We start from the raw sequence: 12687 nt of genomic DNA, 5'->3' as shown, positions 1-12687 counted from the left end.
TGTCAGCCTTCAAAAGTCTGTTTAACTCATTAATGTACTTAGCGTATAGTGCTAATAGTCCTGTAGGACTGCCATGGAGCACACTTTTCATGAGAAAACAGGTAAAGTATTTTGATTCTTGGTGTATATGTGAACATCATTGCCCCTCCAGGTGGGTAGCTAGATTTCCTCACTGGAAACTTTTCTGCCAGCTGTTGAGTCTTGGGACCAGTTATACTTTGTTCCTTACTCACCTTACTTTCCACCACAACCCGTCTCCACTCAGTTCAGACTTATACATTCAAATGCACATGCATGTGCACACACACACACACACACACACATACACACACATCTTATTAACTAATGAGTCTTACCAAATCAACTTCCTAATTATTTATCTAATCTGTTCATAACTGCAGTTCAGGACATGACCACCCAACACCTGGAACTACTTCAGCCAAAGTGACACTTTAAAACTCAAATCTGCTCCTGTCATTTCCTCCTGTCCCCGTAAGGGCTCTCCATTTTCCTTTTCCTAAAAATCCAAACTCCCTCACTTGACCCACAGATCCTTTGGTAACCTGGCCCCTGTTAACCTCTTTATCTTAATTTTCTGCCGCTCCCCGCTCGGCAGTCCCTCCCAGGGCTTCCCCACATCCTCACCCACACAGCCTTCTGTCTGACACTTGGAGGTATTTTCAGTTCCTCCCATGTCTCCTTTGTACACGCCCTCACCTGTGTTCAAAGAACTCCTCGAGCCCCACCTGCCCCCCACAGACTGAGGCAGAGACCTCTCTATTCCTACAGTCTGTGGCAGTCAGAGCACGGACTTCATAGTTAGGCTGCTTGAGTTCAGAACCCTGCTTCATTACTAGTAGCCCTAAGTCCATGGACAAGTTACTTAACCTTCTATGTCTTTCTTACCTGTCCTGTTAAGTTCCCATGCCATGGGATTATTTAGGTTACATAATTACACATACAGCACTTGGCATAGTCTTGGATGCACGGAAAGCACTCAGTAAATTTTAACTTGCTTTTTGATTAAGTAGCTATTGAGAGTGAATCATGCCAGCCACTGAGGTGACAAAGAAGAAAAGGCATTTCTATCTTTCATAAACTAGCAAAAGAGAAAAAGTCATATTGTTTCAAAACAAAAATGCTGTCATTTCCCAATACTTATTATGAGACCAAATGCTGAGTAGCAAAATGAACAAGAGATCATTCCCCCAACAACTGGGATGGAGGCTGAGAATGTGATTTGAGATACAGGGCAGGCACCTGCGAGAGAGGGATCTTTTGACATCTGGCAACTTGTTTGCCCCAAACCTAGAATGTCTTGGAATGAAGGGTAGAAGCTGGAGGATGTGGGAGAAAAGTGGCCAAACACCGGGGCTCATGCTTTCCACTTTCCTTCTGCATCTTGAGGGGTAGTGAGGTGAAAGCTGAAAATCAGGTTAGAGTACAATAGGGGGTGAATCTAGGCAGTTTTTTTAGTTAAATGAAAATTGAGGGAGTAGGGGAGGGAAATCTCCAACCCTGAAACAGGGGAGAGGAGGGACCTCCTGAGACCCCCAGATGACCAACCAGGAAGTCTCCCCACCCCTGTGATTTAGTCCCAGATGAGCATTAGGAATGAGGTCAGTGATATCCTATGAGCATGCTGTTCAATACCTCAAAATGTCAAGCTGTGGTTAATATTTCTGATATTTATGATGTTTACTGAAATTAGTGTAAAATTGATAAAGTACTTTGCTGCCAGTTGCAAACCTATATGTATGTGTTAGTCGAGAAAATTAAGGCCATCCCACCTCAAGTTTAGCTGATGTGGGAAACAGAGGGAGAAGAAAATCATTAAAATTCCTCACCTATTGACAAGCCCTTGAAACAGACAGAGTGGCTCTCCCCTGGGGACTTAACTGCCCTCACCTTGAGATTTTGCTAAGGATGATCCTAGCCTGACCGACCCCCTGACAAGTCCGACCAGAATCCTGTAAGTCTACTTTAACAATTCCTTTAGGAAACTTTATCTCTAAACCTCCAAGATGGTGTCGAGAATCATTCCCAAGTATATAACCCACTGATACACATCTAAAGGGTCTCACAAGAAGACTTTTATTATTGGTAATGAATAACCTTTTCCTCAGACAACAGCTAACCCCTCAAGGTCCTGGAGACCTCACTTCCAAAATTCCTTAGAGACTTACATCATCCATAACCCCCTTTGTCCTCACCCACCTCCAAGTACACCCCTACTCTGCCTTTAAAAACTCTGACTGTAATCTGGCTCAGGGTCCAAGTCCCTACTCCGCTGTGTGGGGTATACTTGGGCCCAAGCTTAAGCTTGTCAAATAAACCCTCGTGTGATTGCATCGGTGCTTGGCTCCTTGGTGGTCTCTCGGATGCGAAAACTCGGGCATAACAATGTATATATATTCTCAGTTCACTTATGGCCACAGTGACTACTACGAGACTCTGGGTATGTTATGTGTGTTTGCTCTGGGGCACACGTTTCTCTTCCTCATTGTGATAGGACACTGATTGTTTTAAGCTATGAGTTCTTCCTGTTATTGAATAATTTAAGGTGATATCTCAAGATATGAACCCACTTCTTAATATTTAAAATCTTTCTGATTCTATGTGTTATATGGAGATGTATAGTGCATATCTTACAGAGATCATGTCTGCGATTAATTACATGCTCGTTAATTATAGTTCTTCCCTGAACTGAGGTAAGTCTGAGAGAAAATATGAACCCCCCTTAAACACAAATTCAAACAGTATTGAGGATTTTAGGCAGAGATATTTGAGATGTGCTTTTGCCATTTTACCACTGATTTCTTGTCCCTGACATTTAACTTGGGTATTTTAATAGCTTTGCGCGTTGTATTTTCTTCGTTTGCCTTTAAGTTAAACTAAAACTGATTCCTAACTTCATCTAGCAGTCAAATGCACATTTGTGTAGTATTTAAAGATCTCCAGATCCATCTTTTACATATTAATTTTAGTTCTTACTTGTTAATCAGCAAACTTTAAAATCTTAGATACGACAGAGTTCTTAAAATCATAGGAATCAAGTATCTTTTGCTTGCATGTAACTCTTCAACCGGCGCATAGTTTTTCTTTTCCTTGTATCACAATCAGAAAAAAAGATAACCGCTTATCTTTTTTTTTTTTAAAGATTTTATTTATTTATTTGACAGATAGAGATCACAGGTAGGCAGAGAGGCAGGCAGAGAGAGAGAAGGAAGCAGGCTCCCTGCTGAGCAGAGAGCCTGATGCGGGGCTCGATCCCAGGACCCTGGGATCATGACCTTAGCTGAAGGCAGAGGCTTTAACCCACTGAGCCACCCAGGTGCCCCTTATCTTTTTTTTTAATGACAGCCTATCTTTATCTAAATATTATTTTACTTTTTATCTGGTATATGGAAAACAAATGTTAAATGGTGACTGTGTGTGGTTCTTGATTTTAGACCGAGAAAATGTCAAGTCAAAGTATTTTTATTTTGCTAGCTGAGAGATGAAGGGCCACGCATACAATACATTTCTCGGGATGTGGGGGGAGGGTCACACTGGAGAGAAATGGGCTCCATGTTCAATCAGCCACGGCTGCACTTCAGGGATAAGGTAAATGTGTCAGTGATGAAGGAGCTGTTATTTACAACCAAACCATCAATTGGCCATTGTGCTGAGGGCAGCTGAGTCACTGAGCATATTCAGATCTTAACTGCATGTACCAGCTGGTCCTGAACACTGAGGGTGTTGTTACTCACATCACATTTGTGACTCCCTACTCTTGCCCATTCAAGGACATCAACTACATGATAAATTCTGTGTTCATGATTATGTAATCTTTTGTTAGGGATCCACTAAGTATATTGTAAGGAAATGGATAACTTCCCTTCATTTTTTAGCTACAGTATGCTTAAGGACCTATATCCCCATACCCACATGCTGGGCAACTGATTTTATTAGTTCTCCCAGAAAATATATAGTTTTAATCTAAATAATCTCTTTTTAATCCCTTAAGTGGATTCAAGTAACAAAATAAACAAAAATCTCCCTGGTGCCAAAATTTGCATTCCTTGTATAATTTCTTGAGCCAAATCCCACAAACTATTACTGCCATTTTAGTTTTTTAAATGTTATAAAAATAAGACGCAGATAAGTAATTTGGCTAAAGTCACAGAACTAATGAAAGGTGGGTTGACATTTTAACCCAAAATATTAAACTCTTATTTTGAGCTTTTCCTCTTGGTTTATAGTAACTTCGTCCAGAATCTCCTGAGCACCTAATGACTGTCAGTAAAATACAAAACAAATGTTTAACTTTGATGAAGTCAAACGTTGAAAAGTAGATGTTATGATCATTAGAACCTGAAAAAAGCAGACTGACTGACTCTGAAAATTCAAAATAAGTCCAAAATATCACTTTATCACATTATGTGTTACTTAAACTGTAATGTGAATAGATGTGAAAGATAAATATAGATATAAAGATATAGATAACTGTTGTCTGATAAAGCCCAGGTACCCCAAAAATGCTTTTAGGTTCAATACCCAACTCCAACCAATATAATAATTAAATAACAAAATAGCAATAAATGGTGAAATGCATGCAATTTTTTTTTCCGATTAAGTGATATATTTTTCATTCCCTTTCTATCATGATGCTCTTATTTAGGTCAGCATTACCAAATAGATTATTTAGATTATCCAATAGAAACATAAAATGAGCCACATATATTATTTTTCAGTGGCAGTATCGTAGCCAATGAGGTTTATCCGAGGCGCGATTATTGCTAATTGAAAACTTTTCACATATATTATTTTTAATTTTTCAGTAGTCACATTAAAGAAGCTTAAAAAATGGTGAGATTAATTTTAAAATCTATTTCATATGACTGAACATACCTAGAATATTACCAATTCAACATGTATCAACATAAAATTATTAATTTTGCATTCCTTTCTTGGCACAGTTTTTGAAATCCAGTGTGTTTATTTGACACTTGCATTACATCTCAGATGGAAACTAAATTTTCATCTGAAATACTTTATCTGTATTTAGGCTTCATAGAATTCACAGTGTAAAAACTAGACACGCATACCTAATTTGTTCCAAACATATTTAAAATGTTTCTAATAATCAAGTCAAACACTAGTTTTGAAATTTGAATTAACTAACGTTAACTAAAATTAAAAAATTGAATCCCTTGTTTCCACTAACTACATTTCAAATGGTCAGTTGCTGTACTAGCTAGTGGCTGCCATTGGACAACATAGCTCTAGGATTTCTCATCTGTTATTCGTTTGCCTTAGAGAAGGGTGGTCCATAAAAGAAGGGCTGACATCTCCCCATCTCCCTTTCCCCCAGTTCCTGGCAACCACCACTCTCTATTCTCTGCTTCTGTGATTTTGACTATTTTAGATTCCACATAGAGAGATCATGCAGTATTTTCTTTCTGTGCCTGGATATTTCACTTACCATAATGTCCTTCAGGTTCATCCATGTTGTCAAAAATAGTAGGATTTCCTTTTTTTTTTTTTAAGGCAGAATAGTATTCCATTGAATATGTAGTATATTTACCTTGCAGAGATTTAATATTCCGCAATGTGACTATAGTTAACAATACTGTATTGCCTACTTAAAATTTGTTAAGAGAGCAGGTGTATCCTAAATGGTCTCACACACATACACACAAAATGATAACTCTGTGAAGAAATGGATATATTAATTAGTTTGATTGTGGTGATTACTTAACAATATATATACATAACAAAATTATCATTTGCAAATTATACCTCAATCAAGGGTGGGTAGGAAAGCGATGAGCCAGTATCTATCAAAAAAGAAGACACTATTTAGTTTTAATAATCAAGTCTCTTTTTGTCAAAAGAGAACGGGAATTTCTAAATCCCAAAACTACCTTTATGTACCAAAAGCAAAAGTTAAAGATTTGACTATCATGAGCCAGTAATACAGAAAACACAAGATTTAATGTAAGAGGTGGAACCGTCAACCTAAGGGAGGAGATGGTGCATTTCTGGGCCTAGGGATTGGGAAGATTGGAGGAGAGCAAAGACCAGAATGGCAGATGTGATAATCTGACTGAGCACCCTGAGCTAGGATCTCTGAGAAGGAAATTAGTCACCAGATAATAGAAACTGCACAGAAGTTGAAAAGAAAGCAGAAGATAAATGGTCTTTACGTCCTTTCCGTCTTGCAATTGGAAGGATTCAGCCTCAGGGCACCCCAAGAGCAGGTAGGGCAGGCAGCAGAGATGAGTGTAATGGGAACCAGGGGACCGTACAGCAGAGCTGGAGAGAACAGGCAGCGCACCTGGGGCTGGCAGGAAGATGTGTGGGAGATTCAGAGGAATTTTATAGCATGTGAGCCTCGATGGAACAAGTCAGCATTGGGTTCACAAGGACATTCAACAGTGATTGTCAGCAGAGCACCCAGGGGAGACCACGTGGGAGAAGCACAGGGCTGTGGAAGCCAGCAAAAATGAAGAGGCCACACTGTAAGACAGACTTGTGGCTGCTCTGAGGTTGCCTCCCCACTTGGGCAGACCGCCAACTGGACTCCAGTGACATTTTGCCAGAAAGGGAAGAGTGAGAAATTGAGAAAACAACCGATGGTTTATTAAACATTCCTCCCTCCCCTATTCTGTTCCTGTTCAGTCTTGGATGGATGCTCATGATGGAGTTTAGATCAGTTATGGAAAATAAAGTAGCTGCGTGCTTTATACAATCTAGATTGCAGTATATAAAAATTATGACTTCAATATACTACTGTTTATTGCACTCCCCTCTCATAGCTGTGAAAGGTCTGAATTATTTGAACACAAATCTGTCTGGTACAAAGTCTATGGTCATTCCTCTGTTGTATTACCTCCCATCACCATTCTATGACACACCTTATCAGACACCTTTACATTGCTGTTTGACAAATCTATGAATGTAAATAAGTATGGATGCAACAGTAAGACATTCAGGACACTGTGCAGCTGGCTTAATAAATGAACCTAAAAGATAGTGCTCAGTGTGTCCATACCAACTTGCAAATAAATCTTTACTAGAGTGCCATGAAGTTCTATCTTTGATGCTGTATAGAGCTAACAAGAAGCTCAGAGAAAGAACAAAGATAATAGATGTCATCATAAATGTTCAAAATGGCATTGGCAGGGTGAAATATTAATTTGAAAATAATTAAGAAGTTTGATTTTTTGAGTAATCCTGGGAGTCCAAAGGAGGGGAACTTGCTAGGGCATCACTCCATGAGAGGAGGTCACAAACACTCTGACCAGTACTGCTATGTAGTTATTGAAAAACAAAAACCAAAAAACCTATTCCTTTTTTAGGCTGTATTAATCAAAATAGTCAAAACCTGGAAATCAGCTTAAAGATGATCCATTCCTAACCAAATCATAATATACAGATCCATGAGTAAGACCATAAGGTGCAATCCAGAAAAGTAAGTTATACCCTCACCTGATCAGGAGATATGCACGCCTGACCATATCTCTGTTTTGGGCTCTACATTTTGGGAAGAGGACTATAGTATGTCAAAAGTACCGGAATGTCGTGTTACTGAGGGATCTGGCCACTGAGTTATTTACATACTCAGTGGATAAATAACTCAGTTATTTACATACTGATGAGTGGAATTGAGGTCATTTTGTCTGTAGGAAAGAAGAGCCAAAGGATAAGAGTAGAGGGCAACAAACAGACTGCAAATAAACAATTAGTGGCTATCTTTAGACAGAGAACTTAGAAGAAAGAAAACAAAAGCTGCAAAATGGCATAAGGAAAAGGTGAAAGGAGCCTAGAAACAAGAGAAGGAACCAAGTTCTCCCCATGCTTGGCCATGATGCCACCACATGCCTAATGATCTCCACTCACCAGGCACCATCTTCGTGATCATGCAGCACCGTAGGTCCTGGACTTTCGTGTTCTTCGGCCTGGCGCTGACTTAACCCTTGCAGTTACCGGGCACTTACTGTGAGCCAAGCTCTGTACTGAGAACTTCCCCTATATTGTGTCTTTAGTCCTTCCAGTACTGTGCGGTGATACTTTCATGATCATTTACATTTTATACATAAGGAGACCAAGGCTTAAATATTGTATAACTTGTCTACATGAGCGGCAGAGCTAAGAACTAATCCAGGTCTTACTGATTGCAAAGTGGATGTGCTAATCACTAGGCCACAGTTACCTCCTCCATTGGACCAGTTTTACAAATCCCAGAATGTTTCATTATTCACACATATTGATTGAAGGTAGTGGTTTTCTTTTAACACCATGACAGATTACCACAAACCTGGTGGCTTAAAATTTACGATCTTGCAGTTCTGCTGTTCTGAAATCCAGCATGGGTCTCACTAGGATAAAATCAAGGGTCAGCCCAGTTACATCCCTTCTGGAGGCTCTAGGGGAGAATTTATTCTTGGATTTTCACAGCTTCTAGAGTCTGTGTAAATTCTTTGGCTTGGGGCACTCTTCTTCTGTTTCATAGAATTGGTGCATGGACATCGTTAGGGAGCTGTGTTCTTCCCATCATAGGTGCCTGCCCTGTACCAGGTATTGCTCCAGGCACTGTGAGATAGACACGGAGGAGAAAGACAATAGCAGGTAAACAAATACATATGCCAGACAATTTGTGTGGCAAAAGCTTAAAGCAATATAATCATCTCAGTAGCCGCAGGAAAAGCATTTGACAGAATTCAGTAGTCATTCCCCCACTACTTCCCTTTGCTGGGAATTCTCAGACTCCTTTCCCTGGATCTCACTTTAGATGTCTCCTCTTAGAGAAACAGTTTCAGGTGTATAGTCAGTGCTTAACAAACACAAATGTTTGTTTTTATTTTTATTTACTTATATAATTAGTGTTTTAAAATCATACGGTGCTTTCTCAACTTACCCAGCAGATGGATGTTTATTATCACAGGTGAATCAATTCACGCTTCTGAATAACATGGGCATGGTGATTACACTTTAGTAAAAGCAAACAAATAAGCAAAACCCCTTTATGTGTATGTTAGTTGCTGTATATATTTGTATAAACAAGGAGAAAAGTGTAGAAGAATATATACCAGACAGTTAGTGGACAGCGGCCGATCAGCTTTGGTTTCTGCATCTTTGTGCTGATAAATGCTCATGGAATGGGTGAACGGGGACCGCTAACAAAGGTTAAATAATGAGAGAGTTCTGGAAGGTAGTGAGCATCCACTGACCCTTGAGGACTGAGTGGATATGATCTTGCTCAAAACATACACTCTTCTGTTTGTTTTATTTTAGCTACATTTTGACATCTGGTTAACCTAGATGGTTTCATAAGTGAATTAAAAACCAAGAGAGCATAAATAATCAATTTCTGTACTGTATCCAACTTGCTTAATAGATTCTTATGCTGTAATTTCCTCTCCTGCAAATTAGGAATAATAGACTTTCTGTAAGAATAACACAATTAGACTGGTTAAAAGGCACTTATATTCATAAAGTACCCAAGAGTTGTCAAGTATAAGTGAAAACTCTCTAATTTTTCTTTTGTGACATCCATGCAACTGATTATGCTCTAGAAAAATATATTACAAAACGTGCTATGAACCACCTTAAAGTTGAATGTATTTGAACACATGTCACTCTTTATCCATAACCCTTAAAATTCAATCATCTTCCTTTCTGGGTCTGGACATTAAGTGGGGATCTGGTGAAGGAAGAGCCAAATCCCAGGCTATTCCTCATACGGAAGCTTTTTCATGAGTCTGCACTGTAGCCAGACTACATCTTTGGAGTCCTTATAACCAATGTTTGGGTCATTAGTGCAACTGGAGCAAACATTCCAAAGAAAGCTCAGAGTCATCACCCAAGCTTATAGATTACTCTAAGTCTACACAACTGGGACAAGTATCTGAGATGCCCTTTGAGGATGAGGGGGGAATGTTTTCCAAAACCAGGTAGATTCTGTGAGAGATTGTCCACACAGAGAGAGACCATATTTCCGTTACTTCTTATTCCTCCCTAATAGCAGAGAATAAATGTGGCTTCACCCTATGATATTACGGCAGCCTTGTTCCTCCTCTGATTTCAACTCTCTTGTATTCGCTGATACTCAGCTTATGTCCATGGGCTGTTTCCTGCATGCAAGAAATCAGTGAAGAAAGAGAGAGAGATTAAGAGGTGCTTTACTTCTCATTTACATCTTTCCATTTTCAACAGTACCACTCCCAACAGCCAAATTGTGTTTCTTCATAATGAGCTTTTACCTTGATTCAGTTTTTTTCATCTACAAAATGAAGGTAATGATGAGATCTGACTTACATGGCTATTTGGAGACTTCAATAAGGTGATTAACATAAGATACTTAGAATATTGCCTTGAACAGCGATCACTCACTAAATCATAGCTGTAATGAATATTAGTAATATTAATACTCTTCAATTATCATCCCACATTTATTTTCTCTTAATAAGGACAGGGCATGTTTAGAGTTCTGACAGATGCGAAGAAATGCAAAAGCCAGAATTAATCAACGTTATAGCTGTGTTAAAGAAAACCTCACAAGCAGCCCCAATTTCACTCCCTATTCATAGGCACTAGTCAGATAAGGAATTACTCCATTACATGCATCCGTGGCAACCTGAAATGGTGTGATATCCCTGCCTTGTTATCGTGTGGGCAGAGCTCTTTAACACCTTCTCTCAGAATGGCAGAAACATCATTTTCTCTCTCTCATCTCTGCTTGTTTCACCCTTATGTCTACTTATCCTTCGTCACTGAAATTATTCAGCTCTGCCACACCCAGACTTAGAGTACCCAGCCCCAGCTCCAAAGGTCACAGGCCAAAGGTGAAACAATTCAGTCCTCCCCCCCCCCCCCCCAGATTGTTGGGACATGAGAGAGATGGCAAAGGGCTAGAACTTGGATAGATAGAAGCTTTGTATCACAGGGGCTGTTTAAATATTCATGCATCCTCTTCTGGCAGCTAACAGGGCTGCAAACTTGGCCCAGGAGGGAAAAAGGTGTGTGTGTGGCTGGGTGGGGGAGTGGGGAGGTGGAGATAATTACTAAATTTCATAGTATTCTGAAATGGCTGCTGTGAAGGAAAAACTTGAGCACTGATTTTTTGTTTAATCTCTCAGGCATTTTTTTTTTTTTTAATTCAACACAGTGCAATAGGCAAGTGATTAAATGCATTTTTAAGTATTTTTTCAGAGCGTGTCATCAGCGTTAGATACCCACTGACATTAATACCATAAAAACGTATTGGACTGTCAAAGCCACCTCCTTTATAATTACTTTACTAATGACTTGATATATTCACTGACACATTCCCCTTGCAGTCAACAGCTTTGCTTGTGTTGTAACGTAAGTTTAAATTATCAACAACTGAGCAATAGAATAAATCAGAGTAGAAGAAAGACCAAATTATTTTTGAGCGTGGTGGCTCCCAGTGTGGGGACATTTCATTTAGGCAGTCAGTTGGCACTATATCCTCTTCATTAGCGTATGTGAAGACACCAAAAATGTAGGTATCTGTTCATTGTTTGTTTTAAGGAGACATTTTCCCTGATTGTTGTTAAGTTTTTTTGTTGTCCTAATTCTGGCTGATAAAATTTAATTAAAACAAAGTAATTTCACAATTTCTGAAACAACATAAAAGCAAACCTTGTCACTGCACTCAACCTTAAATTCTTTCTTCAAAGCACTGCCTGTTCAGTGAAAATCAACTTTATTTTATTTTTTACAGCTATAGTCACAAGTTCTGACCTATGAATTCTCCATCCTCCCAATATGACATACAAAAATGCAAGCATTCAAAATGTGCCTTCATCAGTTTGCCCCTTCTAACAGTAGTGATCTAAGATGTCAATTCAGATAAAGCAATAGGTACATTAATAGTTAAATATTAATAGTTCAATAGGTACATTAAAAGTTAAAAATCAGTTAGAATGTCAGTGCTCAGTGTTTCTAGATGATTCATATTAATAAGAATTGGCCATTAGTAAATATCAGGTAAGTAAAATTAAATAATCACCTTTTTAAAATTATACTTCTAAGAAAGTTCCTTCAAAAAATTCTTAACTACAGTTACTTATTTGAACCCTGTAGGCATAGATATGTCTATAAATATATGTGTGTACAATATACAAGTATATCAGATATATATTAAGAAAGTACCTTCATGAAAAGTTGTATTTTTCATTTAATGTTTCAGATGTACATTACCAACACAATCAAAGCCAAAGGAACAAGACTTGCTAAGCCCGTTTTATGTTTGGGCTTAATGTGTTTGGCCTTTCTTACTGGACTCAACAGAGTAGCAGAATATCGAAATCATTGGTCGGATGTGATAGCAGGCTTTCTGGTTGGAATATCTATAGCAGTATTTCTGGTAAGTACAAATTTATTTGGATTTTGCTGCATTTTTAATAACTTCTATAATCGCCGATGAGAATACAAGTGTGAATTGCCAGGTTTCCCTAAATGTGGTGTGTCAAATGATATTATGTACATTTTAAGTCATTCATTTCTTTCACCTTCTTCATTTATTCTGCCTGAAGTTAAATTTAGGGGTGAAAAATATGTAAATGCTACACTTAAAGGTGAACAGAATATTTTCATATTAAATGGAAATGGGCAAAACCACTCAGTTTTCCTTGGATGGTTTTTAAGACTGGGTTAGTTGGATATTTAAAAAAT

General features: G+C 38.6%; 1 protein-coding gene and 1 non-coding gene across 4 annotated transcripts in view; both read left to right on the top strand.

The window, feature by feature from the left end:
* PLPPR5 (phospholipid phosphatase related 5) overlaps positions 1-12687 on the top strand; it is a 119063-nt gene that overhangs the window by 66795 nt on the left and 39581 nt on the right. For all 3 annotated transcript variants that reach the window (XM_044238745.1, XM_044238744.1, XM_044238743.1), the window contains one exon: positions 12203-12379. In XM_044238745.1, coding sequence (XP_044094680.1) covers positions 12203-12379 — 177 coding nt within the window. The remainder of the gene's footprint in view (positions 1-12202; positions 12380-12687) is intronic.
* On the top strand, positions 4725-4871 carry LOC122901420. Its single transcript, XR_006383480.1, has one exon. It is a non-coding gene; the product is annotated as a U4 spliceosomal RNA (small nuclear RNA).

The sequence above is a fragment of the Neovison vison genome, chromosome 2 (genome assembly GCF_020171115.1).
Source record: "Neovison vison isolate M4711 chromosome 2, ASM_NN_V1, whole genome shotgun sequence".
In the NCBI taxonomy this organism is placed as follows: domain Eukaryota; kingdom Metazoa; phylum Chordata; class Mammalia; order Carnivora; family Mustelidae; genus Neogale; species Neogale vison.
Note: the sequence above shows the minus strand (reverse complement) of the source record. Positions and strands in the feature narration are given on the sequence as shown.